General features: G+C 35.2%; 1 protein-coding gene and 1 pseudogene across 2 annotated transcripts in view; both read left to right on the forward strand.

Moving 5' to 3' along the window:
• The window catches only part of KLHL1 (kelch like family member 1), a 359,488-nt gene extending 353,702 nt beyond the window's left edge, over nucleotides 1–5,786 (forward strand). For both annotated transcript variants that reach the window (XM_036121358.2, XM_036121357.2), the window contains one exon: nucleotides 4,631–5,786. In XM_036121358.2, coding sequence (XP_035977251.1) covers nucleotides 4,631–4,643 — 13 coding nt within the window. In that variant the 3' untranslated portion in view covers nucleotides 4,644–5,786. The remainder of the gene's footprint in view (nucleotides 1–4,630) is intronic.
• A 17,603-nt stretch (nucleotides 5,787–23,389) lies between these two features.
• Nucleotides 23,390–26,914, forward strand: LOC118554072 (spindle and centriole-associated protein 1 pseudogene; annotated as a pseudogene).
• Nucleotides 26,915–27,931: the final 1,017 nt, after the last annotated feature.

Raw genomic sequence — 27,931 nt, forward strand, 5'->3', positions numbered from 1 at the left:
AAGAAGATTATAATTATCACACTGAAATTTTAGAAGATATATTTTAACCTCTTCTCTTTCTGAGTCCCTCGTGTTTACAAAGAAATATGGCATGGATTAATGACTGTTGATTTGCTAAGGAAATGTACCAGTTCAATGATATTTATTTTAAATGTGCCACTTTTACAAATGAACATTAAATAAAGGAAGTTTATGGGCATTATCAATGATAGAATATAATCTTCATTACATACTTATAATAATGAGCCATTATGCTTATCATTCTTCTAAAACTGAAATCAAAATAATGTATGTAGTAATAATAGGTAAAAACTTCCTGAAGAACGTTTTCCCTCATCTGTATTTTATTGCACTTTTTTGGATCATATACTATCTTCCAAACAACAAGGTGGTATTTAAAATGTTTTATAACAACTTTGTCTAAGTACAATAAACATTCATTTTAAAGCTCTTAAATTACTTTAAGATTTTACGTCCATATTTTTTCATTATTTATATTTTTAAGACTCTCTAGAGACCATCAGCAGACCCACACAAGATCCCTTTGAAGATTTTCAGGATTCTAGGTCCCTAGAAAAAAAAAAATCCCATATGGCTGGATAATGCCTGTCACTTTCCCTCCATTTACCCCATAAACGGAAAAAAACAATAGGTTATCTTACTTATCATTGGCATCCCCAAATGGCTGAGCATTAGAATAAATAAACTATATTAAAATATCCAAGAATGTATATTTAGGACATTTCCCAAGCTAACTAATAGGAAATAATATTAATAGATTTGGGAGCAATTCCCAAATTCATGTATTAGATAGTTTTACTGAGAACACATGCCTACATGTGTACATGGGCGTGTATGTATTTGAATAAATTTGACTTTGTTATTTAACACTGGGTTTATTTCTTCTATTTTATTTGGAAAAAAAAATATGTGTGCTTCAAGACATAAAAAAAGAACTTTATTCCATCCCCCCTGGTCTGGGTAAAACCACCCTTTCATGTGTTGTCTTGCTACATCATCACAGTGCTGTCATGCTGCATCCACCTGCAGTTGTAAAGAAAAATAGTGTGTGATTTACTATCATCTCCCCATAGTCTAGCATAGTTGCTGGTGTGGGGCAAGAGATAATGTGAATATTTCTTCAATAAAGTAGCTGAGAATTATTGCAACTCAGTTTGGTCTGCTGTGCATGGGTTTCGTTTATTTGCACACAACAGATACATGGTCATATCCCCTTATCTGCAGTTTTGCTTTCCATGTTTTCAGTTAACAGCGGTCTACTACAGTCTGGAAGCAGGTGACCCTCCTTCTGATGTATTGTCAGAAGGTTAGTAGTAGCCTAATGCTATGTCACAACGCTGACATCATTCATCTTATTTCATCTCATTACGTAAGCATTTTATCATGTCACATCATCACAAGAAGGGTGGGTACAGCACAGTAAGATATTTTGAGAGAGATAGAATACATTCCCAAAACTTTTATTACAGTATATCGTTATAATTATTCTATTTTATTATTAGCTATTGTTGTTAATCTCTTTTGGTACTTGATTTGTTAATTAAACTTTATCATATGTACGTACGTATAGGGAAAAACAGTATATAATGTATTTGGTACTATCCATGGTTCAGGCATCCACTAGGGGTCTTAGAACATATTCCCCCTTCAAGGAGGGGTTACTGTAGAAGATATTGAGAATAAGTTCTAGGGGAGCCTGGTACAATATCTACATTCTCCATTGTTGTGTTTTTTTTTTTTTTTTTTTTTTTCCAATTGGTTCTGTGGCCAACCTTTTTAGGATGTCATTCTAGGGCTGAAGGTATAACCTTGGAGGGAGAGCATAGCAGATTTAAAAAAAAAAAAAATGTATTAAATAAGATTAAGTTAGAGCTAAGGGGGAAAGGGGAAAAGCTCTCTTAAATATTTAAAATGTATGTATGTAGAATATATCAAATGCTCAAAATAGCATGATAAATTCCGTGGTAAGGAAAATACTTAGCACTATGATAGAAACTAAGTGTGCTGGGTAGAGAAATCTTACCTCAGGAAATGACATGTAGAATGAGGCCTGACAGGTAGGTAATAGTTAACCAGGTGAAAATATGGGGAGTGGTTTGGTTTGAGGAAAAGAATTTGTAAAGAATTGCAGGAAGAACACATAACATGCAAAAAATAAAGGGGTGAGCAAGGAGTTTGGAGACATAAACAGGGTCTAAATAATGCACGGCCAGAAGCTATGCGATAGAATCTTGACTTTACAATAAGGCTGAGTGGGAGTTAAGCTTTTAAGTAGGGAAAGTAAATAATCAGAACTGCGTTTTAAAATGACTGCACTTGATAGGATGTGAAAAATCATTAGGAGCAAGCAAGATTAGAGTCCGAGAAATTCGTTAGGAGGATATTTTACCAATCCACTGTGGAGGTGGAGGACTTTTCCCTTCTCCCTTCTAGGTTATTCGGTTGATCTAATAATTAAACTAAGACAGATTAACGGGAGAAAAATGTAGTTTTATACGTATGGAAACCCCATAAAAATAGGACACTCAAAGAAGTGGCCAAAGCAGGAAGCTTTATACCTTTTAGACAAAATGATAAATTTGTGACAAACTGACAAGCCAAGGATTTGAGCTTGTGGTAGTAAGTACTGAAGAAATAACAAGGTTTATTTATACAGCTTTTTGGCTCTAAATTCTCCATCTCTGGTAATAAGGATGCCTTCTATCATCCTGGTAAGGGAAGTTACCTTTCACATTGGAGATTTATTTCCTGCTTTCAGGGGGACCAAGAGTTAAAAGAGTCCCTCCTGTACCAGACATCTATCAAGTACCTTTAATTCAAAATAATTAATATGCCAAAGTGGCATATCCTGTGGAGACATACTCTGCAAGCCTTCACACTCAAGGTAGAATTGTAATGTGAACGAGGCTGCAGACCATAGGAATGGGTATAATCACGTTGGATGGAGAGATATTGTAGGACCTGATGATTATTCAGATGTAAGGTTGATGAGGTAAAACTACAGGTCATGGATGTTCTCCAGGTTTCTAACTTGAGCAACTGAGTAGAGAGTGGTGGCATTATGTGACACCGGAAACACAGGAGGAACAGCACGCTTTTGGAAAAAAAAAGGGCAAAGATTCATTTGTACAAACACACTCATGCATGTTTGGAGACATAGATGTACATGTAGATACAGATACAAAGTAAAGCTATTCACTCTATACTTTGGAAACTATGCACAGGATTTCTCAGTATTGAACAAACATCAGAGGGTATTTCGGAAAGTTTTCAAAAATACAACCACCCAGTATTCCTCCCATTCCTATTGAGTTTTGGGGCATGAGCACATATACTTTGTAAAAGTTCCTTAGGTGACTCTGATGTGAAACAATACTTAAAAATCATTGGAAACTAAAAGAGGGACAATGGAAAGTGTGTGCATTTTGGAATCACAGACACTTCAGTTTGGGAACATTGATTTATATATCGTCTCCTGACATTCTATTCACATAACTGTCATACAAAGATAACAATACATGATGGGATTATAAAGGTGATGTGGTGATCCATAAAAATTATTCTTAACACAAATGAGTAAAAATAGGTCATATGGGAAGTTGCTGTGTTTTTTTTTTTTTTTCTTTTTATCCTGCAAAGGGATGGCAGGTAAAAGTAAGTACACTTAAAAGAACTGTAGATACGATGGTAATTTTCACATTTAGAGAGTGAGACCATGTCCTTTCTCAATCAATAAGATAATGTATGTGATCTGAGGTTATTTTGCTCTTGGTTGTTTTATTTCTTATATTTTATTCACATTCTTTTCAGTTTGGAGTAATATCCTCTAATTTCTACCCTACTCTGATATTTTAAGTGCATAAATTATTCTTAGAAAACTGTAATACAAATCATTCATATCAAAATGCTCAAATTATTAAAATCTTGGCTTACCTTCATGGAATAAGTTTTCATTACAAACTGTAAAAATCATTGTTTTTAATACATTTCTAGCCAATTTCATATTCAGGAATTATTTAAAAAAATCTCAATTCTCATCTCAATGACTATCATAAGCTGGAATTTTTTAAATAAGTACTATAGCAATTATAATTTTGGTCTATTTATGACAAAATATAGAAGTTACTTCATTGTATGTCTCTGTTTAGAATGAATGAATAACACATTTAAGTCAGTATAATATCTGGGGAAATAAGTTCAAGATGATTTCAATAAGCGTAATAGCTATTTCATCCAAAATATACTCCAAGATACCACTATGAAATACCGTCACAAATGTGTCCATGCAAGCCCAGAAATAAATCTTTGCTGGAAACTTTACTATAGCATCTTTATGTCACTAAAAATCATTAAATACCTTACTACTTGCCTTAAAAATTCCAAAAATGAATGCAAGTTTTAACAATTTCAACATGCAAATTATTGCTCTTTTGTAAAAGCCATTTTCAATGTTTCCATTTTTATTGTCCTACTTGTGACTAAATTGGGAAAATATAAGCACATGTATTTATGATTTTCACACATATGAGTGTTTTAAATATATTACAATTTGTATACTTTTCTATGACAGTAAAATTTGTCTTAAACTGTGTTTCATCTTTTTCAACAGATGGCTTCTTTGAATATTGGGAGAGCAGGTGCCTGTGTGGTAGTCATCAAGCAACCTTGACTTATTTTTTTTTTGGAGAGATTTTATTTGCTGGAGTGGTTATTTTTATATCAGAAGGCAAGAATGAGAACTTCCTAAGATGAAAATTCTTCAAGAACAAGGATTTCTGTAGATTTACCTACTGATGTCAAAAGAGGTAGAAGATCAAAGAGAATTATAGGAATCGAAATAAACATCAAACTGCTATGGGAACAATGTCTGGCCGTATATTAGTTAGTTCAGGAATGGTTATTGGTAATTTGTTTTGTATTGTAGCATACAATAACTAAAGTTACCAAAGGCTTGTTTTTCTTGAGCAATTAAAAGGAGAGACCAGTGTTTGTGACATGGATAATTTCATGGCTACAACTCATTCAATTGTTTTATAGTTTGTGGCAATATCAAAGAGGTCAAAGATACGATATTTCATCTGACAGAATCTGATTGGTTTACTACTTTCCTAATCAGATGTGGTCATTCTAGGAGGCAGAATGATGTTTTATTAAAACAAACACGCTTCTTCCTCATTTTCTCAACTATGAGGACAATTAGAGAAACAGATTCATGCCTGTCTCTTGCATTCAGAAAACAAACTGTTCTGCTAATCAAAGCCGCATATTTCATCAGAGAGGATGGTTGAATTTTATTGCAACCATATTAGCAATCTGAAGCTGGCAAACACAAAGGATTGTTTTCATTAGGCTTACCACATTGCTTTGCTTTTTGAACACTGAGCCAAAGAATCAGTACAATTATGGGCTTTTGCCTTATGTTGAGTTCAGTGTAAGCATGGAAGCTAGTTATTCTGAATGTTATATATATTCATTGCATGTTAAAGTCCTTTAGAATTTTGTTCATAAAAGACAAAACAAAACAAAAACCTTAGAATTTTGAGAGAGAAATCTATGATTCATTCATTTGGAGTGTTAATGATCATTGTTAGAAGGAAGGCGGACTTCAGATTCTCATTTCCCACTTTTCAAACTTGTTACATTGATATGCACATTATTTTATGCCAAATGTTTGTAACTGTTTAAAGCATAAAGTGGAAACATTATACAATGTCCTTAATAAATTCATGTAAATTTTAAATATAATTAATAAATGATAGAACATTTGCTTTTATCATTGTATCTTTCTTCAATAAATTTTAATTCACATCTGAGTAAAAAACTGACAAGGTATACCGCAGAGACAGGCCATTTTTATTGCTTGACTTTTCAAAAAATCAAGGACTATATATCTCTCTCAAAATGTGTACTTCCTCCTAAATATTACACTGGCACCAAATGCAGTCTTTAATTATTGCTTTCTTCTATAGTCACTGATTTGAGGCAGTTAGCAATAGTGCTTACAAAACACGTATCCCATAATGAGTGCTGATAATTGTGCAGGAGCTAGAAAAGAAAGAAAATTCCTCTTTGAGTCAATGTAAACCATGGAAAATATTGATAGTTTGTCTCAAGGAAATATTAGGAAATCTAAATTTTCCCACTGATAGCTAAATATCCCATTGACACATGTGATCAAAGTTATTAGTCACATTTATGTCAGAAAAATTATGTCCCTAGAAGTATAAGATAGGAGGAAGTATCAATGAATTTTAAAAATTACAGGTAAAGAATGCATAACATAAAATTTATCATCTTGGGGCACCTGGGTGGCTCAGTCGTTAAGCGTCTGCCTTCAACTCGGGTCATGATCCCAGGGTCCTGGGATCGAGTCCCATGTAGGGCTCAATGCTCTGCGGGAAGCCTGCTTCTCCCTCTCCCACCTCCCCTGCTTGTGTTCCCTCTCTCGCTGTCTCTCTCTCTGTCAAAAAATAAATAAAATCTTTGAAAAAGAAAAAAAAAATTTATCATCTTAACCATTTCTAAGTATAGGTTAGTAGTGTTAATTAAGTATATTCAATTTTTTCTGCCCACATATTTTCTCCAACACATAGAACATACAGATAATATTAGCTACCTGGAATAGACAACTTAGTTTTGAAACTTGAAAGAATAGAGGAGAAGATAATGTGGTTACATCTATTTTTTAACCAGTAAAGTTTTGTGGTGGTCATATTTAAAATTTGTTAATAAATGTATTGATATTTTTATAATATTCTTTCCTGAGAAGGAATTTACCTGAAACAAATTTGCTGCATTCAACCAACTCTATATGTAGATCATATTAGCCTATTACTACTGCTTATATTGCATACAGTGAGTGTGTACATCAATTGACCAAATGATGAGATTGAAGAGCACTTTGGACAATGAACTCTAAGCCTATATGAGATAGGGAGAATGGATACCGCTGTGCCAATTTGCTGAAAAGGAAACTGTTCTCCAAAGTCACATGTTAAATAAGTCCCAGCACTTGCTACATACCCTGCCATTAATCCAATCCAGGATTCTTGAAACTTGGCTCTGTCAAGTGATAATTCAGCTATGCTAAAGATCACCATTTGAGATAAAATTTCTGCTAAAAACAGGATTCACTATTTGGTTCTTTAATTAATAAGGCATATTTAAATTTAAAAAAGTATAGAAAATAGCATCAAGGAGGCTAGTTTTTCCAAGATACTGTTCAGTACTTTTATTACATTGATATCCCTGGAGTATAACTTATTTTTATAAATAGCACTGTGAAGTCTTAGAATATTCTGCAAATATTTTCAATTTTAATGATGACTATTAATGAGAATAGGAATATAAAATATGGTTCAAAATTATTTATAAAGTATGCAATCACATCCAAATCTCCAAACACTGTAGTACTGATTTATTTTATGTTGCACATTAAAAGCCAATAAAACACAATCATACAGTTAAAATAAAATCAAAGAGGTGATATTTTAAGTTTCTCCTGGATACTGAAACAAGAGACTGAATAAGAATAGAAGCATTAGTGCAATCTCCTGAAAAATACTGGCTACCCAAAGAGTGTAAGGAGTTTAAATTATTAATTAGATTATGTATGTTTGAAGAAACCAGCAAGTCTATGTATAAAATAAAAATTTGCAACCAAACAGCTAAAACCTGTGATAATAATTCTAAAAAAAATAACATTTAAACATAGGCTAAAATATAATATTTAAATATCTATGGTCTTATATTTCTAAATTAAAATGTTTCTATAAAAAATTTAAGATGTTGCAGCTTTGGGGAATTCTTTTAACTGTGTCCATGTCACTCATTAAACCTGTATATAGTGTTTTTAGTATTTCAAAAGAGATGAAAATTAAGTATAAATAGGAGAAATGAGAATTAAAATTAATCTTTTAGGCATGAAGGGGAACAGAATTTGCCACCCCAAAATATTCCTCTTTGGTATAAGGATTATCTTGAGCTGGTTATTTTTTAAGAAATAGCGGACAGACAGTATAAGATACTTTTTCGTAAGGGACATTTACACTTATATGGAAAATCTCCACTTGTAAGAATGTTTCCATCTCTGTAACTGGAAGAGGAGGATGACTAAAGCTCTAGAAACTCTTAAGAAGGCAAAAACCTAAATCTGTCTAAGAATCTTATCCTTGTTTACTATGCTTTTCTTGATAGCCTCTCATAACTGACTCCCCACTCCCAAACATTTCCTTTTATCTTTTGCTGGTGATGGTATTTAAGGTGGGTGCCTTAGGCCATTTTGGAGAGTTAGTCAGTTTTTGTGGCTATATCCCATGTACACGGGAGGTGTACATGTTATTAAACTTCTGTTTGTTTTTCTCCCGTTAATCTGTTTTATTCCAGTGAAGTCTCAGCCAAGAGCCTAAAAGGGTAAAGGAAAAATTATTTCTCTTCCCCTTTAAAGGTTTAACAGGACTTCTTCCTATAAATATCCCACTACTACCCTACTAGATAATTTGAAAAGGCCTAGCTAGAATTGTATCATCTTATAGACTATGGTTATCTCAAATGGAAAATTAATGTCTTGTGACTATATAAATTTTATATATTGTTTTTGCTCTAAATTTCTATAATCTGATAGTCACAATAATTAGATACTTTATATATGCAGATTCAAATTCAGAAAACATATGCATTTATATATTATATGCATGAATATAATTGGCACATTTTTAATTTATCGTTTTTAGATCAATTTGTGGCTTTTGGTAATTGAAACTTTATTGACATTTAAATTTCCTATCCTTGAACATAAATGAAAAGTAATACAAGCTACTACACACAAAAATATTTATGTATTCAGAATATATGAAAAACACAACGTGAAAATCAAATCACTTATTTTATTTTATTTGCTTATTATTTCCATGACCCAGTATCAAAATCTACATGTAGCAGGCACTGTGCTCAATGGACAGTACTTGCACCCATCTAGCTCACAGACATGAAAGAAGACAAACTAATAAATGCATGATTATGTCACATTTCAGTAATGTTGAGAAAATCTCTTCCAGAATGCTATGGAAAACATCGGAGGGACATCCACTTTATTTTGTGGATGTGATGCCTGAATCCTTAAGGATGATGTTAAAAGAATACTTCTTCCCTACTTCACTGGTACATGAAGAAATATTTTTTTTCCAAGACATTCCTGGTCTTTTATACCCTCTGTATCTCCTCTAAATGATAGTGAACCTAGTAGTAATGTGGTGGATGGGTGACAAGGTTGGGAAAATAAAACAAACAAAAACAAGCAAAAATGTTCTAAACCCAGAAAACCTCCCCACAAAAGTAGTAGGAAAAAAAACAAACTTCTTTTCTTATTGAATTATCATGAAACCGGAATGTGAGGTCCATCCCAGGCAACCTACAACTGCACAGACAGAAAGATATCCTATTCTTATATATAGCCAAACAAATACAATCCATTACCACATATTTTCTTTTCTCTTTCCTTATAATCGTTTATTTTTATATATAGGTATTTGTTTTTTAATCCATCTGCCATAATTTTTTTTTTAATTCCAGTTAGTTAACATACAGTGTTATATTAGCTCTAGGTGTACAATATAGTGATTCAACACTTCCATACATCACCCGGTACTCATCACGACCACTGCACTCCTAAATCCTCTATTTAACACATTCCCTCACCCCCTTCCTGTACTCCTCTACTCCTTCCCCTCTGGTAACCATTAGTTTGTTCTCTATAATTAAGAGTCTGTTTCTTGATCTTTCTCTCTCTTTCTTTTTTTCCCCCTTTCCTCAGTTGTTTTGTTTCTTAAATTTTACATATGAGTGAAATCATATGATATTTGTCTTTCTCTGACTTATCTTGCTTGGCATTATATTCTCTAGCTCCAACCATGTCATTGCAAATGGCAAGATTTCATTATTTTTTATGTCTGAATAATATTCCATTATATATATACCACATCTCTTTATCCATTCATCAATCAATGGACACTTGGGCTGCTTCTGTAATTTGGCTATTGTAAATACTGCTGCTGTAAACACAGGGGTGCATATTATCCCTTTGAATTAGCATTTCATATTCTTTGGGTAAATACCCAGGAGTGCAATTGCTGGGTCATAGGGTAGTTCTATTTTTAACTTTTTGAGGAATCTCCATATTGTTTTCCAGAGTGGCTGTGCCAGTTTGCATTCCCACCAACAGTGCACGAGGGTTCCTTTTTCTCCACAGCCTCACTAACACCTGTTGTTTCTTGTGTTGTTGATTTTAGCCATTCTGACAGGTGTGAGTGATATCTCATTGTGGTTTTCACTTGTATTTCCCTGATGATGAGTGATGTCAAGCATCTTTTCATGTGTCTGTTAACCATCTGTAGATCTTTGGAGAAATGTCTGTTCATGTCTTCTGCCCATTTTTAATTGGACTAATTGCTTTTTGGGTGTTGAGTTTTAGAAGTTCTTTATATATTTTGGATCCTAACCCTTTATTTGATGTCATTTGCAAATATCTTCTCACATTCCGTAGGCTGCCTTTTAGTTTTGTTGATTATTTCCTTTGCTGTGCAGAAGCTTTTCATTTTGATGAAGTCCCAATAGTTTATTTTTGCTTTTGTTTCCCTTGCCTCAATTACCACATATTTTCAAGATAAACAGCAACTAGTTCTCAAGTAAGAGGACTAAATAGAACCACTTGTCATAAATAGTTCATCCTAACTTTACTGGGCAATTGGGATGAGCATCTGTGTTAATCAGCTTTATCTTTGGGGGGTAATACTTCTCAAACTTTATGACAGCAAGTAATTTTGCAACTTGGAGCAAGGATCCCACCAAAGTTATGCTCCTACCTTCCTTCAGGAAGTAGAGATAGGGCTGCTATCTTCCCTGATGATTACATTTCAAAGAGATGGCCCTCAGTGAAGGAGGACTTCAGCTGCCTCCATTTTGATCTCAAACTTTCTAGTTGGGTTCCTCTTTCCAGCTTGTCTCTTGGTTCAGACAGAAGATGCTGAGGGAAAAGCATCCCCTGATCAGATCTGAAACTATCCTCTCAAGGAAGCTGGCCCTGAGCCAGCAAGACCCTGCCTGTGACTGACTCCAAGACAAAGATCAATTTGACTTTTACTGCCTACCTGTATGTTTCCACCCACTTCTGCCTCACAGTTTCCTTATATAGACCTGGAAGTATTTTCAGCATTTTGGAGACAGTCTTTGAGACGTTAATCCCCTGTCTTCCTGGTGTTGGCCTCAATGAAATAAATTCCTTTCTTGTTTCACCACCACTCCTTTTTCTGCCTTTGGATTTTGTCAGCAGTGACTGGTTGGCTGAACCTGGTCTAGAGCGAGGTAGTCGTGTATCCCTGCATGCTGGCTACACCAGGTCCTTGAGAAAAAAACATTCGTATGTCACCAAGTTGACAAAGGCCTATCTAGTTTTTGAAAATTATATTTACATATAATTCAAAGAGAGGAGAAAGTACTCAGAATTACAAATTCTCTAAAGTAAATGCTCTTGAGAAAGAGAAGGGGAGGAAAAATCTCTTCCCTCATTTCATAAATCTTTTTTTTTTTTTAAAGATTTTATTTATTTGACAGAGAGAGACACAACGAGAGAGGGAACACAAGCAGGGGGAGTGGGAGAGGGAGAAGCAGGCTTCCCGCGGAGCAGGGAGCCCGATGCGGGGCTCGATCTCAGGACCCTGGGATCAGGACCTGAGCTGAAGGCAGACGCTTAACGACTGAGCCACACAGGCGCCCCTCTTCCCTCATTTCAGAGAGAATTAAACCTCTTCATTTGCATTTATTATTTGTCCTTAAAATTGATATTAGTGTATTTTTCCTCTAGTTGTTTTTCTGTCTAACTTCAGATTTGCCCTTTTTCTCTTCTTTTTTTCTCTGTGGTCAGGGTGAGGCAATGATCTATGTTGGGGTGTGCAAACTAAGGGCCACAGGCCAAATGCAGCCCACTGTTTCTGTGTCTTTAAATGATTGAAAAAAATATCAGAAGAATAATATTTCAGACACATGAAAATTATGTAAAACACAAATTCCAGTGTCTATAGATAAAGTGTTATTGAAACACGGCCATGCCTCCTCCGCTATTTACTGTGGCTGCTTTCTAGCTACACCAGCAGAGTTAGTTGCAAGAGAGACCATATAATCACAAGACTTAAAATATTTACTCTGTGCACCTTTACAGAAAAAGTTTGCTGACACCTGGTCTAGGTCCTTACTAATCAGATAATAGTCCCTGAACAAGCAACTTTACTATTACCTAGGAGCTTGTTAGAAATGCTAAATCTGGGACCCACCCAGAGCTGCTAAATGGGATCCTACTTTTTAACAAAGTATCTAATGTGACTTGTTAAACTTTGAGAAACACCAATGTAAGTAATTATTTCTCTGCAAACTCTATTTCCCTCTCTGGTTTTCTCAATGAAGGTATCAAGTAGGGAATCAGCAATCCTGCTCAGCTCTCATATTTAATCCATGTACTCCAGTATAAACTTTATCAGGAATAACAGTAATGTTTTAGTTCTCAACTGCTTTCCCTTGGTCTAATTTTTAACTGGTTCAGAAACTAGATGAGGAAGGGTCTACTTACTGGATTACTCCCAAAACCCAGCAGAGAAATAGTAGTGAGCTAGGTGAAGTGGGATATATGGTAAGCAGAGAGTTCCAATTATGAGAAGCTGCAATTTTTACAAAGGAAGATACAAGAGAAAGTAGATCATATGTTTACATTATACCCATTATTTTATAATCTGTTTCAGTCTTACTGAGACTGGAGAGGAAAGTAGTCCCTGGCTTCATGTAGCCAAATTTCTGGCTTATAATCAATCCGAGTGATTCTTACTGACCTCAATTCTCTTGAGATGGTAATTTTAGTTTGCTTGGGAACTAATCCCCAGTTTGCTTATTAGAAGGGCAAACCTATTCTGCCTACTGAGGAACTTGTATTTTCAAAATGAGACTTAGAATTCTTATATTGGTGATGGAGAAAATCAAATCCACAGCAGCAATGCCTTTTGCATTAAACTGCGAGGTAAAATTAAAAGTTTTGTATTGTTAAAATGTAAAATGAGGCATGTTAAACATTTTAAGAGTTAACTGAAAAAAATAGATTCCAGTGTGGCAGGGCCAAACCAAAAGTGGTTAAAAGCACTCCACCTAAAGGAGTCAGGGTAAAGACTTACATAAAGGTGCGGAAGTGAAGGAAATTACTTGACTGGCTATAGCTTAAAGCTTTGTTGACTGAGAGTGGTTGTTCTTATTAGCACTCTGATTTCATAACTTAGAGCCATTAACAAGCATATAGACTGAGGCCACCTCAGTCTAATGGACTCCTTGTTTAACTAATTTAATAGTATTTATAGATTTTGTTGTGTTAGAAATTCATCATAACTGACTTAAGATCCTAGTAAGTAATATTAAGATTTAGGAAGTAATATTGATTTTAGATTTTAAATTTTATGTGGAAGGGTAAAAGAAAATGTGACAAAGTTTATAAACATTTGAATTTTAAAAATTAAATCATTGACTTTATTATTTTAACACATTTATTAGAATTGACTAATGTTTTTAAAGCTTTCTGTCTAAGGATAAATACTTCACAAACTTAAAACACAAGCATTATTATATTTATGAATGTAGATTAAAGTGTCAGAGGGAATTTAAATAAGCTGAAAATGGGACTGATTATTTAAGGGAATTTATATGCTTAAATTTATATAAGCACATATTAATCAGGGCCCCCTTAAAAAGTATTGTTACTATTTCATAGATTTATAACTAAATTACCAAGACTTTGAAAGTTCAATTTAGAAATTTAAGGAAAATATTATTTGTTGACATAATTATTTTTAAAAGTTGATATTTATTCTATGAAGAAAACAACCACTAATAGTATTTTTCAAATACAACGCACACACACTTAAAACCAAAAATATTGTTCATGTTTATAAAATACTGTCATATGTATTACTAATTCATCTTTATCTCAATTTTGAAAATAACAGTTTCTTCAGAATTATACTCTATCCATCACAGAACTAGGAATAGAATTCCATAATACAGCTATAAAAATTCATTTTATTAAATAATACTAATGAGAAGATAAATATTTGCTCACATGGGCTCAAATTACCTAACTTATGGATCCTAGATTACTTACAGTAAAAAATGTACAGTGTCCTTATTTTATATAGATAATATTATACTCATTATAACTTAATATCTTTGTGTAACATAAATGTATTTCTATTCTACTGCATTTTTCCCTATCTTAGGACCAATCACCTTTGCTAGTTATTTCAACATAAATTTAAATAAATTTATTTCTCTTAGTAATAATTCAGAAAGTTAAGATACGACTGTCTGGAAATTCACAATTATCATATCCTTTATCCTTCAGGCCCATACACAAAAATATTGAAGTCCTTTTAAAAATAATATATACTTAAATGCTTATATTTTTTCAAATGTCCAAAACCTGGTCCTTTCCCTCACTTCTATTCCCAGATATAAATAATGTACAATAATTGGCTGATACAAATGGCATATTTAGATTTTAACTGGTATAGAAGATGCTTACACGGAATTTATTTTTAATTCAGATGTTTGAAAAGGGGAATTATATTAAAGCTGGTTTGATGTCAGTTAAAAAATTAAGAGAATTCCTAAAGAACTGTAGGAAACTTGCTATGATGTGTACACATTAGGGAGAATAGCTAAATTGCATGTCTAAGCACTGCCTTGATTGATTTTTACTCTGATCTTCTCACCAAATTACATTTGCAAAAGTAACCATGGAGACTAAAAGCTTGACTACTGAACTGAACTAGCAAAGTAATACCAAAGAGTGTAGTGAAGGAAAGTAAAGGTGTTTTCAGAGTCAAAAAGGTGTCTTATTTTAACATACAATGCGTTACATTAATTTTTCTAAATCCTAGGAAATCAAGAGCATCTACTTACTCTCCCGAAGAGTAGGAACAGAGAAGCAGCTTAACCAGTCAACAAAATGTTTATGTTTTGATGCCTAGTCTAATATTCTATGCATTTGTTGCTTATCAAATGGTTTAGGGTATAGAAGTACATTTCTTTAAAAAATATATCACATCCCTAGACCTACATTCACAATCAGAATTAATCAGAGCTATGGTCATAAAAGGCATTATTTTAGTGGTTGAAAAACTTTTTGGACTAAATATATTCATATATTCTGATGCTATTAATTTAAACAGAACACCAATCGAAACAATCAAGAATTTTCAGAGAAATCTCAATTCTTCAATTGACTTGAATTATGCAAACATATAGAAATTACAGATCTAGGTTAAAATGAGTAAATGATTCTCTAATTTATAGAGTAAAGATAAGTTAAATGTAATATGTTCATAATGCAATATATTCATCTGTCAAATATTCACTAAAAACCTTCTATAATGCCAGGAATCCAAACTGGCATTGGAGGCATAATTTTAAACAACAAATGTTCTTTATATCCAGCACCATGAGAAGAAAGGCCACTTATAAGCAAATAATACCCTGAATAAGTGCTATGATAGATTTAAGTACCAGATGTAAAAGAAGTTGATCAGGGAATATCAAATTGCTCGGGGAGATGAAGAAGGATTTACGCAAGAAACTCGTATTTGTAATGATAAAAAAGTCAGGAGGAGGGATCTGAAGTAGTCTTGAAGTGAGATGTAGAAAGCAATTATGTTCTTTCTCTAACCACTTCCCACTTGTCCCCCTGCATACCTAACACTGCTAAATTTAGGTAGGAGGAGGGTATTTCTGCTGGTCCTTTCTTCAGAGTCTCAGAAATAAATCTCACACTGTTTTCTGATGAATCCTTAGGAAATGCAAACCTATTAATCTTGAATTCCTATGTTAACAATGCTAAGTAGCTTTAATTTGGAAAATTTTAGGGTACCTTTCTCTCTTGTGTAAGGCCTCAAGAAAAAGAATCATTATATGTATTTATCAATCGACTTTTCTTTCTTTGGAACTATAAATTATGGATAAGAATCCAAATAGCAGGAATTACTGAATGAACTTCCATTTTATTAGTTTAATTCAGATATGTATTTTTTTTGTCTTGTATTTGTAGTAAATTCGATAATATACAGAACATTCCCTTAAACATTCTGGAAGTATTTTTAGTGGTTAAGAGGTTATATTTTGGGTTCGGATCACCCGGGCTGTGTCTAGGCTCTGTCTTTTTCCAGTTATGTGAGTTGGGCAAATTACTTAACTTCTTTGTTCCAGACCTTCTTCACTGTAAGTATATTGAGAGGACTGTGAAAATTATTTAAACTACTTAGCCCAATGTCTACGCCTTGGCAAATCGTTGATAAAGGTTAATAAAGAAAACAAAACAAATAAAAGGCCCCCCGTGAGAGTGCTTGGGTGGCTGAGTCGGTTAAGCGTCCACCTCTGGATTTGGGCTCAGGTCATGATCTCAGGGTTGTGAGATCAAGCCCCATGTTGGGTTCCATGCTGGGCATTAAGCCTGTTCAAGATTCTTTCTCTCCCTCTGACCACTCCATCTCTCTCTCTCTCCCTCTCTAAATAAAAAGAAAAAGAAAAAGACCCCTTTAACTGTAATACCACTATGCATGGTAAATGTTTACAGAGAAAATCAAAAGATTGTTTACTACTAGACAATCATTTTAAGAGAAGCAATTTATGAATACATTTTTCATAAAATTTATTTATTTTCTCTGAGAAATGTACACCTATTAACAAAACCCAGGTTAACATTAGCACTAGCTCTGAATCAGAAAAAAACAACAACAAAAAACCTTTAAAAAAATATAAACTAAATAACTAGATCATCAAGTTAATTTCATACATCATGAAAGCAATCCTGTTTGTAGTAGGGCCAGGGAAAAAAGGAAAAATTTTCTAATTCAAAGAGAAAAAAGAAAATTTTCAAAAATTAAAATACAGTTATAAATATAAAAAATTATCTATTCCTGTCATACTCAAACTCTTCCTAATGTCCATTTACCACATTCTATTCACTTTATCAATCAAAAAAGTCATGTGAAAGACCAAATTACATAGATGATTTTAAATTCAGGCTGTTGTAATAGAAGGAATGTTCTTTAATGAAGATGTTTTAAAAGACTAGGGAGGTGGGCGTCTGGGTGGCTCAGTTGGTTAAGGGACTGCCTTCAGCTCAGGTCATGATCCTGGAGTCCCGGGATCAAGTCCCACATCGGGCTCCCTGCTCTGCAGGGAGTCTGCTCCTCCCTCTGACCCTCCCCCCTCTCATGTGCTCTCTCTCTCAAATAAATAAATAAAATCTTTAAAAAAAAAATAAAAGACTAGGGAGGAAAAAGTAGGGTTCATTGTCATGGAAACGAAGGGGTTTTGAAGAAGGATGACAGTGAGTCCTATTTGAAGGCTGGAGGTGTTTAATTCTTGGAATATGCCAGAAAAGTCACACTTTTGCAGTTAGCCATTTCTCAGAACACAGAAGGGGAGGGGAGGGTCTCTCGACAAGCTTTCCAGGAAGATAGGGTTCAGATAAATTCCAATCATTCACCCCTTATTTATTCAATATTAATATGATTCCATGTTGAACAATTCAGAGACAATCCTAAGCCTCCTGAGTAGTGTGGATGAAAGGTTAACTGGAAGAGTTAAGTTAAGCGTCCAGAGGCAGGGATGCACCACCTTTAGAGTCAGTATCAGAAAACCAGAACTATTACTGCACCAGTGGGTGAGCACAGGATCATAACCTCATATACTATCCGTGAGGGATAGTCCACAGGTCTGATTTTTTTTTTTTTCTTGCAAGGGTGGGCATTGTCTTTAAAATACTTTAGTTAATTCACAAAATTTAAACACATAGAATTTGAGCAGTGAAAACCCACTTCTAACATTTTGTTGTTAATTACTAATTAACAAGCAAATTAAATTCATTCCTTTACAGTCTTCCTTCCTATATTGAACTCACAATAAGATTTCCTCTATTCAAATCTCTTATTTTAATACAGTAGAGAAAAAAAAAAAGATGAAAAAGTCAAGATGATTGCCCTAAATTATTAGGCATTAAATGAGCTCTTGTATTTTAAACTCCAACAGCGGTCTTTTGGAAACAGCTATAATGCTGACAGACTAGATACAGTTTTATTTTCCAAATTTTCTCTTTTTGAATACCATAGGTTTTCTAAATTCTTTTTTTATTTCCGATGTCATCCTGATGTTTCTTGGAGTGCTCTTCAAAAGGGATAGCAAGCTTGAGATCCCTGTTACAATTGCCACGTTGGTATTTACAGTGATGCAGACTGTCATTAATATTTTCAGTTTGTTAAAATATAAATTAGTTGTATCATGTTTATTAGGTAACTGATAATCCTCTCAGATTCCTAAAGTTCTTTTATAAAAAGGTATAGTAACTGCCTGAGAGTGGTTGAAGTGTAATGCCTGCCAACATTATAGCTGTATTTGTTAAAAAAAAAAAAAAAAAATCCAATGTTACGTCTTCCAGTAGTCAATACCTACCTAACACTAGCATAAATATAATTTTTGAAGGGGTTCATTACACATTACCCCAAAATATGGCACCCTCGCACATTGAATATTTTAAGCTGAAGGAATTTGAGAAAACGGCCGATGCAGGAAGATCACTCTGACCTTCTCTCCCAGCCCCTTGTCCTTCTGAAACAGGTCATAAAACCCACAAGTGAGAGGCGCCTTCCCCATACCCAGAGGAAAGGAATATCCTTATCTTTGAAGACAAAGATCACCTTGAAGAATCTCAATAAATAGACTGAACTTGCTTACTCTTCAACCTGTCATACTCCTTATACTCCTCAACCTACCATATTCCTTCACAGCTGTCTACTCTTCATCAAACCTAGCATAAAAGTACATAGGTCTAAGTGTTTCTTTGGGTTTTCATTTCCTTAGGAAGGCTCCCATGTCATGTAAAACTTATATATTAAATAAATTTGTATGCTTTTCTCCTCTTAATCTGTCTTCACCAATTTAATTTTCAGATCCAGCCAGGGACCCTAGAGGATCAAGAGAAAGCTTTTCCTTCTCTACATTTTCATTTCTGGTTCTTTAAGATATTTTTTCTTGTTATTGTTGCTGTTTTATTATTTTATTATTTACTATTTACTATATAGTTTTGCTTTATTTTCCTTTCTTTTTTCCCCCTGTTCTAAGATAAACTTATTCATTTGACAGCCATACAAACATTTTTTTTCTTAATTTTATTTATTTATTTTAGAAAGAGAGAGAGCACAAGCAAGGAGGAGAGGCAGAGGGAGAGGGAGAAGCAGACTCCCCACTGAGCAGGGAGCCTGACATGGGGCTCCATCCCAGGACCCTGGGCACCCCCACTTGAGAGCCGTGTAAAATAGGAGTAAGCTTCTATCTGTGAAATGGGGTTATTACTCTTTATTTAATATGATTTAATACAATACCTGAAAGAAAATAAGTACATGATAAAGATTGGTCATTACCTGTATTAGACACATTCAATAATTACAATTATATCATTTATTTAATTTTTAACCAAATTTTATTTCTCTTCACTCCTTTTAAAAATATCACGTGTGGGGCACCTGGCTGGCTCAGTCAGTTAAGTGACTGCCTTCGGCTCAGTCATGATCTTGGGGTCATGGGATTAGGCCCCCATTGGCTCCCTGCTCGGCAGGGAGTCTGCTTCTCCCTCTCCCTCTGCCCCTACCTCGCACTTGTTCTCTCTCTCTCTCAAATAAATAAATGAAATCTTTTAAATAAATATTTATGTATAGATATAGAAATAGATATAGATACATCTCAGGTACAATATATCACCACTGTTTTTGTTTATTTGAGATACAGCACTGTTTTACTTGTTTTGAGAATTGTAATTTAATTATATTTATGCCTCTTACTTAAATGTTATTTACCCTCAAGCATTACATTCTCTCCATATCTGATTGGAAAAAGACATCTAATTCCCCCTAATAACTGAGCCATGGTTTATCTTTAAGTGGCAGTAGGTAATAATAAAGCTGTCTCTCTCTCTCTTTTTTTTGGTCTTATTGTTCATAGTCATCAGTAAAACCAGAGGCTGGAGTATCCATTAAGTTGTATATTTGATAGACTTCATATAGCAATCTTCAATAGCAAATAAGAAAAAACAAAATTGAGCAATAAATAAAAGAACAAAATTGAAATGAATTGCACGTTGCCTGGAAAATCATGAAGACAAGGAATAAGAATATTCTGCTGTTTGTGAAGCATGCATCACCTGCTTTTCTTTTCTTTTTTGTAAAGGCTATTTGGGGGGGAGATAATATTTTTTGTAGAAGAATGGTGACTATTATATTTAAGTTTTATTTCCTTTTTTGCTATGGTATGATACAACAATTTAATAAATTAGCCATTGCCCTATTTAAACTACTTCCTGTGTGAAATCACATCACTACCATACACCTGTAAAAGCTATAGAAAATATAACAGTTTTCATTCCTGCTTCTTTCCCTCTCTCCCTCCTGTCCTTTTTCTCTCCCTCCTTCCCTCCTGTCCCTCACTTCCCCCACCCTCCTCTCTCTGCCCTTCAGTGATTACATTTCACTTGTTTTTTTACCTTGAACTCTAACCATTTGGGTTATTCAAGAACTGTCATTTCTATTGACCTTTTTCTTGACCAAAATTAACTTGTTCAGTGGTAGATATTTCTCCACAATTGGACCTATGATTATACACTCACATCATGAACTTTGATGATCCCAAGATCAAGATTTTAGCACAAAACACTCTTACTATTTCTATTAGAGTCTCAAGACTCACACAGATACTTGGGACTCTTCTCCTATCTAGGTTTTGGAACATGTTTGGCGCAGGAAATATAATTCCAAGAGTAGCTAAAGGGGGTTCCTGATTATCGTTCAGGGCCAATAGAAACTGAGAGCAGACACAGAGTGACTTCACACCTGCTGAGCAATTTTAAGCTCTTCAGATAAAGCCTGTCCTCCATTAGATATTTATTCATGAATGGGGGAAATAATAATTCCACACACGTATACACACATAAATATAATAAGTGTTGCCTGAGCAGTCTCAAATTATCTGTGATAAGGATCCCTATTAATTTTTTTTCTTGTCTAATGCGGATGAATACTTCTGTAAAATACAATAAAAACATCACATGCATGTTAATTGTTCTAGAAGTTTCTAAAGGTTTATTGACCTGAACACCTTTATTCCCATGAAATGTCACTCTATCTATCAGGATTAGATTTTAGTGGGAGCACCAAAATCAAAGTGTCATGAACTGGAGATGATGGGAGTGCATTTGTATTTTATATAAAGTCTGAAGGTATGCAAGCCAGGTATGGCAGCTCTGTGTCATGGAGTCCCCAGGTACCCAGCCTTCTCCCATTCCATTGCCCATGTACTTAGGCTCTATTGGTTTTCCATTTGGGGAATGCGGGTCTTTAGCACTTTGTCACCACATCTGTTTAAAAGCAGCACAAACCAGGAAAAGACAGATAATAACAAGAAAGCACTCATGGGAGCCATTAAAATTCCAAGCACCTGACATATAGACAGCACTTCTGCCTTTACCTTATCAGCCAAGATTTAGTTAAAGGGCCACACTTAACTACATAAAAGTGTTTGAGAGGAAATCTTCAACCTGGAGAGTTTGATTAACTAAAAAGAAATCCAGGATGGGGAAGAAACTGCAAAGCAAATTTGATTCATTACTTAAAAAAAAAAAAAAAAAAATTCGATCTGAAGTTTATTTGCCCTCCAAAACTTTTTGAAATAGTAGAGCTATTTTTTTTTTTTTTCCAAAACTGGAAATACTGGAACTCAGTTTCTGCTCATATTCTGTCTATTCCAGGAAATAAAATGCAGGTTTAATTTTAATACAGTTCAGTGACCCTCTCTATTAGATATGAGTGATAAAGTTCATTTCACTGCCTCAGCGACTTTGACATCATGGGACAATCATATCCTCAATAGTGTCATTTACTAAGGAGACCAAAGGAGGATATATACTATTATCATTTTAACCTGACAAAAGCATATCACTTCTGGGATGGATTAAGTACTGGCATGGCAAATTTCATGGTCACTTTTGATATTTCAGGATGAACTTTCATAACATATGCCCTTTTAAGAACTAATACAAAAAGATAGTGCTTAAACACATCCGGAGGACTTTTTTCCTAATAAAATTTATGAAATTGCAGTTGCCGAAAGTCATTATCAATGTAATTTGCTAATCCAAGTGAGCCACTGTGAAGAACAGAAGACTCACATTAATTTTAAGATATATGAAGATTTTGGACTTTTGGTAACAAGTCACATAGAAATTTTTGCTTCCCTCCCAAAACTTCTTTCTTCCCCAGTGCCCAGATCAAGAACAAAAAAAAAAAAAAAAAAGAAAAAAAGAAAGAATGATGGCTTGGATTAGGATGTATTAGAGGGCACTATTTAGATTACATTATGAGGATTGGACATAAGATGGTATAAGTATATAGGTACTAAAAGAAATGTGAATTTATAGCATGTTTATTTTCCTAAGATTAGCATAAGCACTTTAAATATGCATTTTCTTACAATGTGACCTTAAGGTTTGAGTTCTGTTTGTAGTTCAGACAGAAGTAATTCAATAGTTTAGTTAAGAGATGATTATACCTTGCATGAGGTTAGTGATGGTGAAGATGAAACAGATGTGAATAAATTGGAGCGTCCATCAAAGGGCTTAGTGATGGATTCTATTTAAAGGGGAGAGGTAAAAAGAGTGATGCCTGGGTTTCTAAGCTGGTGAAACTTAATGGACATTGGTACCATTCACTGAGATAGGGAGAACTGAAAGAGAACCATACTTTGAAATCAGTGTTGTGCACAATTTCAGAATGGATGCAACAGACAGCATTATTATCTTACACAATTACAAAGTATGTTCTTAGAGTAGAAAGAAACCTTAGAAGTTATATAGTCTATTATCTTAAATGATGATAGCTATACTATTTCTGCTTGGATGTCTCAAGTGATAATATCCCCTTGGCTTTATAAACACAGAATAATACTTTTTAAATGGGCATCATTATTTTGATATTCTTCTTATGCTCAGACAACATCTGCCCCTTTGTAGAAGATAATAGCGATTTTGAAAATAAAGTAGAGTTCTATAAGACTTTCTCTACCTGTTCAAAAAGATCTTGACACTTCTTAATGAAATATTTATTGCTTGGAACGGCAAACCTGTTCCCCTGCCTACCGAGGAAGTTGTATTTTCAAAGTGAGAAAAAGTTAGAGCTGATATACAGATGATGGAGACAATCAAACCCACAGCAAAAATGCCTTTTTTATTAAACTGAGGGATACAATGAACGGCTTTGTATGGTTAAAAGATAAATTGAGGTATATTAAACATTTTATGACTTATTTGAGCAAAAATCGATTCCAATGGGGCAATGCCTAACCAGAAGTGGTTAGGAATGCTCCACCTACCGGAGCCACCTATGGGCTCCCCAAATATGTGGCAGAAGTCATTGCATATATACCCGATTATTATATACATGCAGTAGTTTATGCTCTTTCAGCTTAATTACAGTTTGTTGATTTTTAAAACAGCCAATGATGCTTGCTTGTTTTTTGAATAGTATCATAAACCAAAAGCCAGAGACACCAAGATCTTGAGGAAAAAAAACCCTAAATACTAAGGATATTATCGAGACTGATGTTATTCTTTTTTGAGAAACAAGTACCTAACGTTTGTTTGTGTAGAATATTTTATGTAATATATGTTATGTCAGAAAGTGTGAAGGGTCTGAGACTTACCCTACTTGCAAGTAAACAAGTTAGCCTATGTAATTGCATGTATATCCTGACAGAAGTACCATACTGCAGAGAAATAGGCCATGCATTACTCACACCAAGAACACCAGCCTGGATAGGATCTTGGTGCCAGTTCTTTGAGCCCCAGTCCTCACTGGAACACACAGTGTCACAGTTCTGGAGCCTGAGAAGTCCAAGATCAAGGCACCAGCAGATTTGGCGTCTGGTGAGAGCCCATTTCCTGGTTCATAGACAGCTATCTTCTTGCTGTGTCTTCACATGATGGAAGTGGGGAGGGAGCTCTCTGAGGCCTCTTTTTGGGCACTAATTCCATTAACAAAGGCTCCACCCTCATGACCTAATCACCCCCAGAGGCTCTGCCTCCTAATACAATCACATTGGTGTTAGGATTTCAACAAACAAATTTTGGGTGGACACAAACAATCAGCCAATTGCCCACAGTGAGAATCAGTTATTATTTGGGTATGAAGTGTATTCATATCACAGGAGAGGTGCTCTAAAATTATAACTCTAAGTGCTTATATTGGGCAGCTGGTATGCCACCCCATTAGCCCTTTGGGAGAAAAAGACTTTATTTTAATCTAAAATGTCAAAATGTCTTATGATTTGAGGAGGGTAAGATCTCTTGGTTTGTTACACTGAAATCTAATCAGATGTCTCTCAGGGGATGGTGTGTCTAAGTTTATTATTATTCTAGAATGTAAGCAAATCTTCAGTAAGATGAGGGGATTTTTTACTATCCTGAAATGTGTCCAAGGAGTGAAATGTTCTGTAATTCCTTTCCTATGAATATTTGAAATGTACAGGACAAAAGAAAAAGAAAAAGACAACCCAGAGAAATACAGGAAGAACTACCGTCTGGCATTATGCTTATACTAGAATCAACTAAGATTCTCATAGGTGCACAGCGTTTCTGAATGTAACAATGGCTCCTAATTCTTCTCAAGGTCTCATCGTGGTAAATCAAGACCCTGTCACCAAGACCATTATTAGTGAATCTGTTATGGAGCCTCAGGCTCTTAATGAAATAAATGATGAAGAAGAAGGAACTGTTAACAGCCAGTCAGAAGAAAGCGAGAATGAATTGGATAGCTCTAAACTCTCAAATAGGAATGCAGACAAGTTTCTCCACCAACTAAAGGAAGATGATTCTGAGTTAATTAATAAACTGTGGACTGATATTCAGCAGAAAATAGCAACACAGTCACAAATAACAACCCCTCCAGGAACTCCATCATCTGCCCCCTCCATCAGAGGAATAAAAAGCTGGCTCTCAATGCTACCGATGCTGTCAGGAGAATCCATACCAGGCTTCAATCTGAAGAATCTACTGAGACTCTAGACTCAGGCTATCTTGTGGGACAAGTGTTAAACTCAAGGAAGCAAAAACAGTTGTTAAATAAAGTGAAAGGAAAACCGGATTTGCATGCTGTTTCCAAGCACAACAGAACCACGTTAGCAGCTAGTACAGCCTCCACAGACTTGCCAAATAGCAAAAATCCAGGCTGGATGCCCTCAAACCCGTGATACATGAAGTGGAACACTAAGTGGAAGAATATGAATGGTGGACAGGATGTGAGGTCAAGGGACTACGGAGTAGTCAGTCGTACAGGTTTCACTCTATCACTGGTGAGCTCTCTCTATTGTCTGGTTTGGTACCTTAAAGAAAGTGAGCTCCAGGTGCATAAAGTAGAGATAAGGCAGTAACTGGAACGAGTGTTAGGTGATCATCGAGAGCTCACTGATGCACTTACAGCAGAAATTCTTCTTAGAGAAGAAAATACTGCTACCCAGGCAAGACTTCAGCAGTACATGGTCACAACAGATGAGCAACTTATATCACTCACACATGCCATGAAGAACTGTCCTTTGATAAACAGCAACAAAGAAAGTCAGGCATCAGAAGGGGGATCCATGATTAGGAAAATTATAGATAAATCAGAGGGCCCTGCTATAAATGTTAATGTCTCTTTGCCATTGATGTTCAGAAAGGGAGAAGTGGTTGAGTTCCCACGGGAAAACTTGTCTGTTAAACTATCTCAGTTACCAACCTCCCCAGATAGTGTGAATCTGGCCAACAATCTTCCAGCACAGGTATTTGAGCTCAAATAACACCACCAAGGCAGAAGATCAACTCAGAATTCTCTCCCTTGCAGTATGTATTAAGGACTGTTCAAACTCGTCCTGCTCCACAAATTCCTCCAATTATGGAAATGATTGACAAGGAACAAAACTGAGAAAAGAAGACCTTACCTACTTGGTGCAGACAATCAGAATGCAAACGAAGAGAGTTACCTCTTCATACTCAGTGGTGGAGGGTCTCTCACATGGCAGAAGATCTGGAGAACAAAGCCCAGTCTCCTTTTGTTAACTTCTTGAAGCCCCTCTGCATTTCCCATTCAAACACTCAGCAGGCCAGAATCCCCAATTTCTCAGAAGAGCCCCCAGTACTGGGAGATGGGCAATAGCTTAGAACAAAAGAGGCATTAATACAAAGAAAGGACATCCTGGCACAAACGGCTGAGTTGACAACGCAGAATTCATCAAGGCATATCGGAAAAATAATATTGGGCCAGAAGAATAGCAATGGGGATGGACTTCAGGAATTAAACAAACAAGCGACAAGTTATGCAAGTGACATGCAGCAACACAACCTCTAACACCAAGCAGCATGGAGGAATGGATTGCAGAAATGGATCAGCAGAGTATGGATGCTCATGGAAAACTCCTGCAGAGCAGCAGACACTTGCTGGTTTGAATCTTTCCTCTCCCAGTATCACCCATTCTGTCACCTCTCAGAGCATGGACTGAAGGAGGAAAGAGGACAACTGAAGTATCTATTACAGGAGCAGAATCTCCTGAAAGTTTAAAATGTAGTGCTCTCTCTCCTACCAGTGGGATAAATATAAGATCTTCAGGGGCTACTAGGAATTCTTGTTCTCCATTAAGTGCTACCTCAGGAAGTGGCTGATGCACACCTCTTAATCCAAAAGCAAGGATTGAGAAACAAAATGAAGAAGGCTGGTTTGTTCTTTCTACCCACTTGTCATAAATGAAGTTAGTTGTACAGAGTTTGTTCTCAGTAATATATCCTTGAGCTTCCACTCCCTTTTCCCTGACCCTGCTTTCAAATTTTCAGGTCCTTCTTTAAGATAAAACCTACAAAGATTTTATGACTTACTATTTATGGGACAAAGCATAAAGCAATTATTTTAATTTTTGACCTTTTCTTTTTTAATTTTTTTAAAAGATTTTATTTATTTATTTGACAGAGACACAGCGAGAGAGGAAACACAACAGGGGGAGTGGAGAGGGAGAAGCAGGCTTCCCGCTGAGAAGGTAGCCTGATGCGGGGCTCGATCCCAGCACCCTGGGATCATGACCTGAGCCGAAGGCAGATGCTTAATGACTGAGCCACCTAGGTGCCCCATTTTTGATCTTTTCAAATAGATTTCTAATAACTAACCAATCTACAATCTCCTGTAAATAAAATTTTGACTATAGGGGAAAAAATGTAACTTAAAAATTTTTCAGGAAAATTTTTGAGGCTCTAAGATGTCTTAATTTTCTATATTATTTTATCTATCTATCTATCTATCTATCTATCTATCTACCTACCTACTTACCTACCTATCTATTTATTTTAAGTAGGCTCCATGCCCAGCATGGAGACCAATGCAGGGCTTGAACTCATGACCCTGAGATCAAGACCTGAGTTGAGATCAAGAGTTGGATGCTTAACTGACTGAGCCACCCAGGAGCCCCCTCATTCATTTATCCTATCATTCATTTAAAGTATTATTGAGCTCTAATGATATAATAAACATAGTCACAATCTAGCTGAAAATAATATATAATCATACAAGTAGACAGAAAACTGCAACTATGAAAAGAGCTACTAATAGAATTTGACAGTTATAGGGATCAGAGAAGGTTCTCTGAAGGTACTGATGCTGCTTAATGAAGAATGAATGTAATTTACCTAGAAGAACAAGGAAGGAAGGACACCCCAAGGAAAAAGAATGGCATGTGCAATGCCCCATGAAGGAAGCACAGCCTGTTCACGGTC

The sequence above is a fragment of the Halichoerus grypus genome, chromosome 4, assembly GCF_964656455.1.
Source record: "Halichoerus grypus chromosome 4, mHalGry1.hap1.1, whole genome shotgun sequence".
NCBI lineage: Eukaryota > Metazoa > Chordata > Mammalia > Carnivora > Phocidae > Halichoerus > Halichoerus grypus.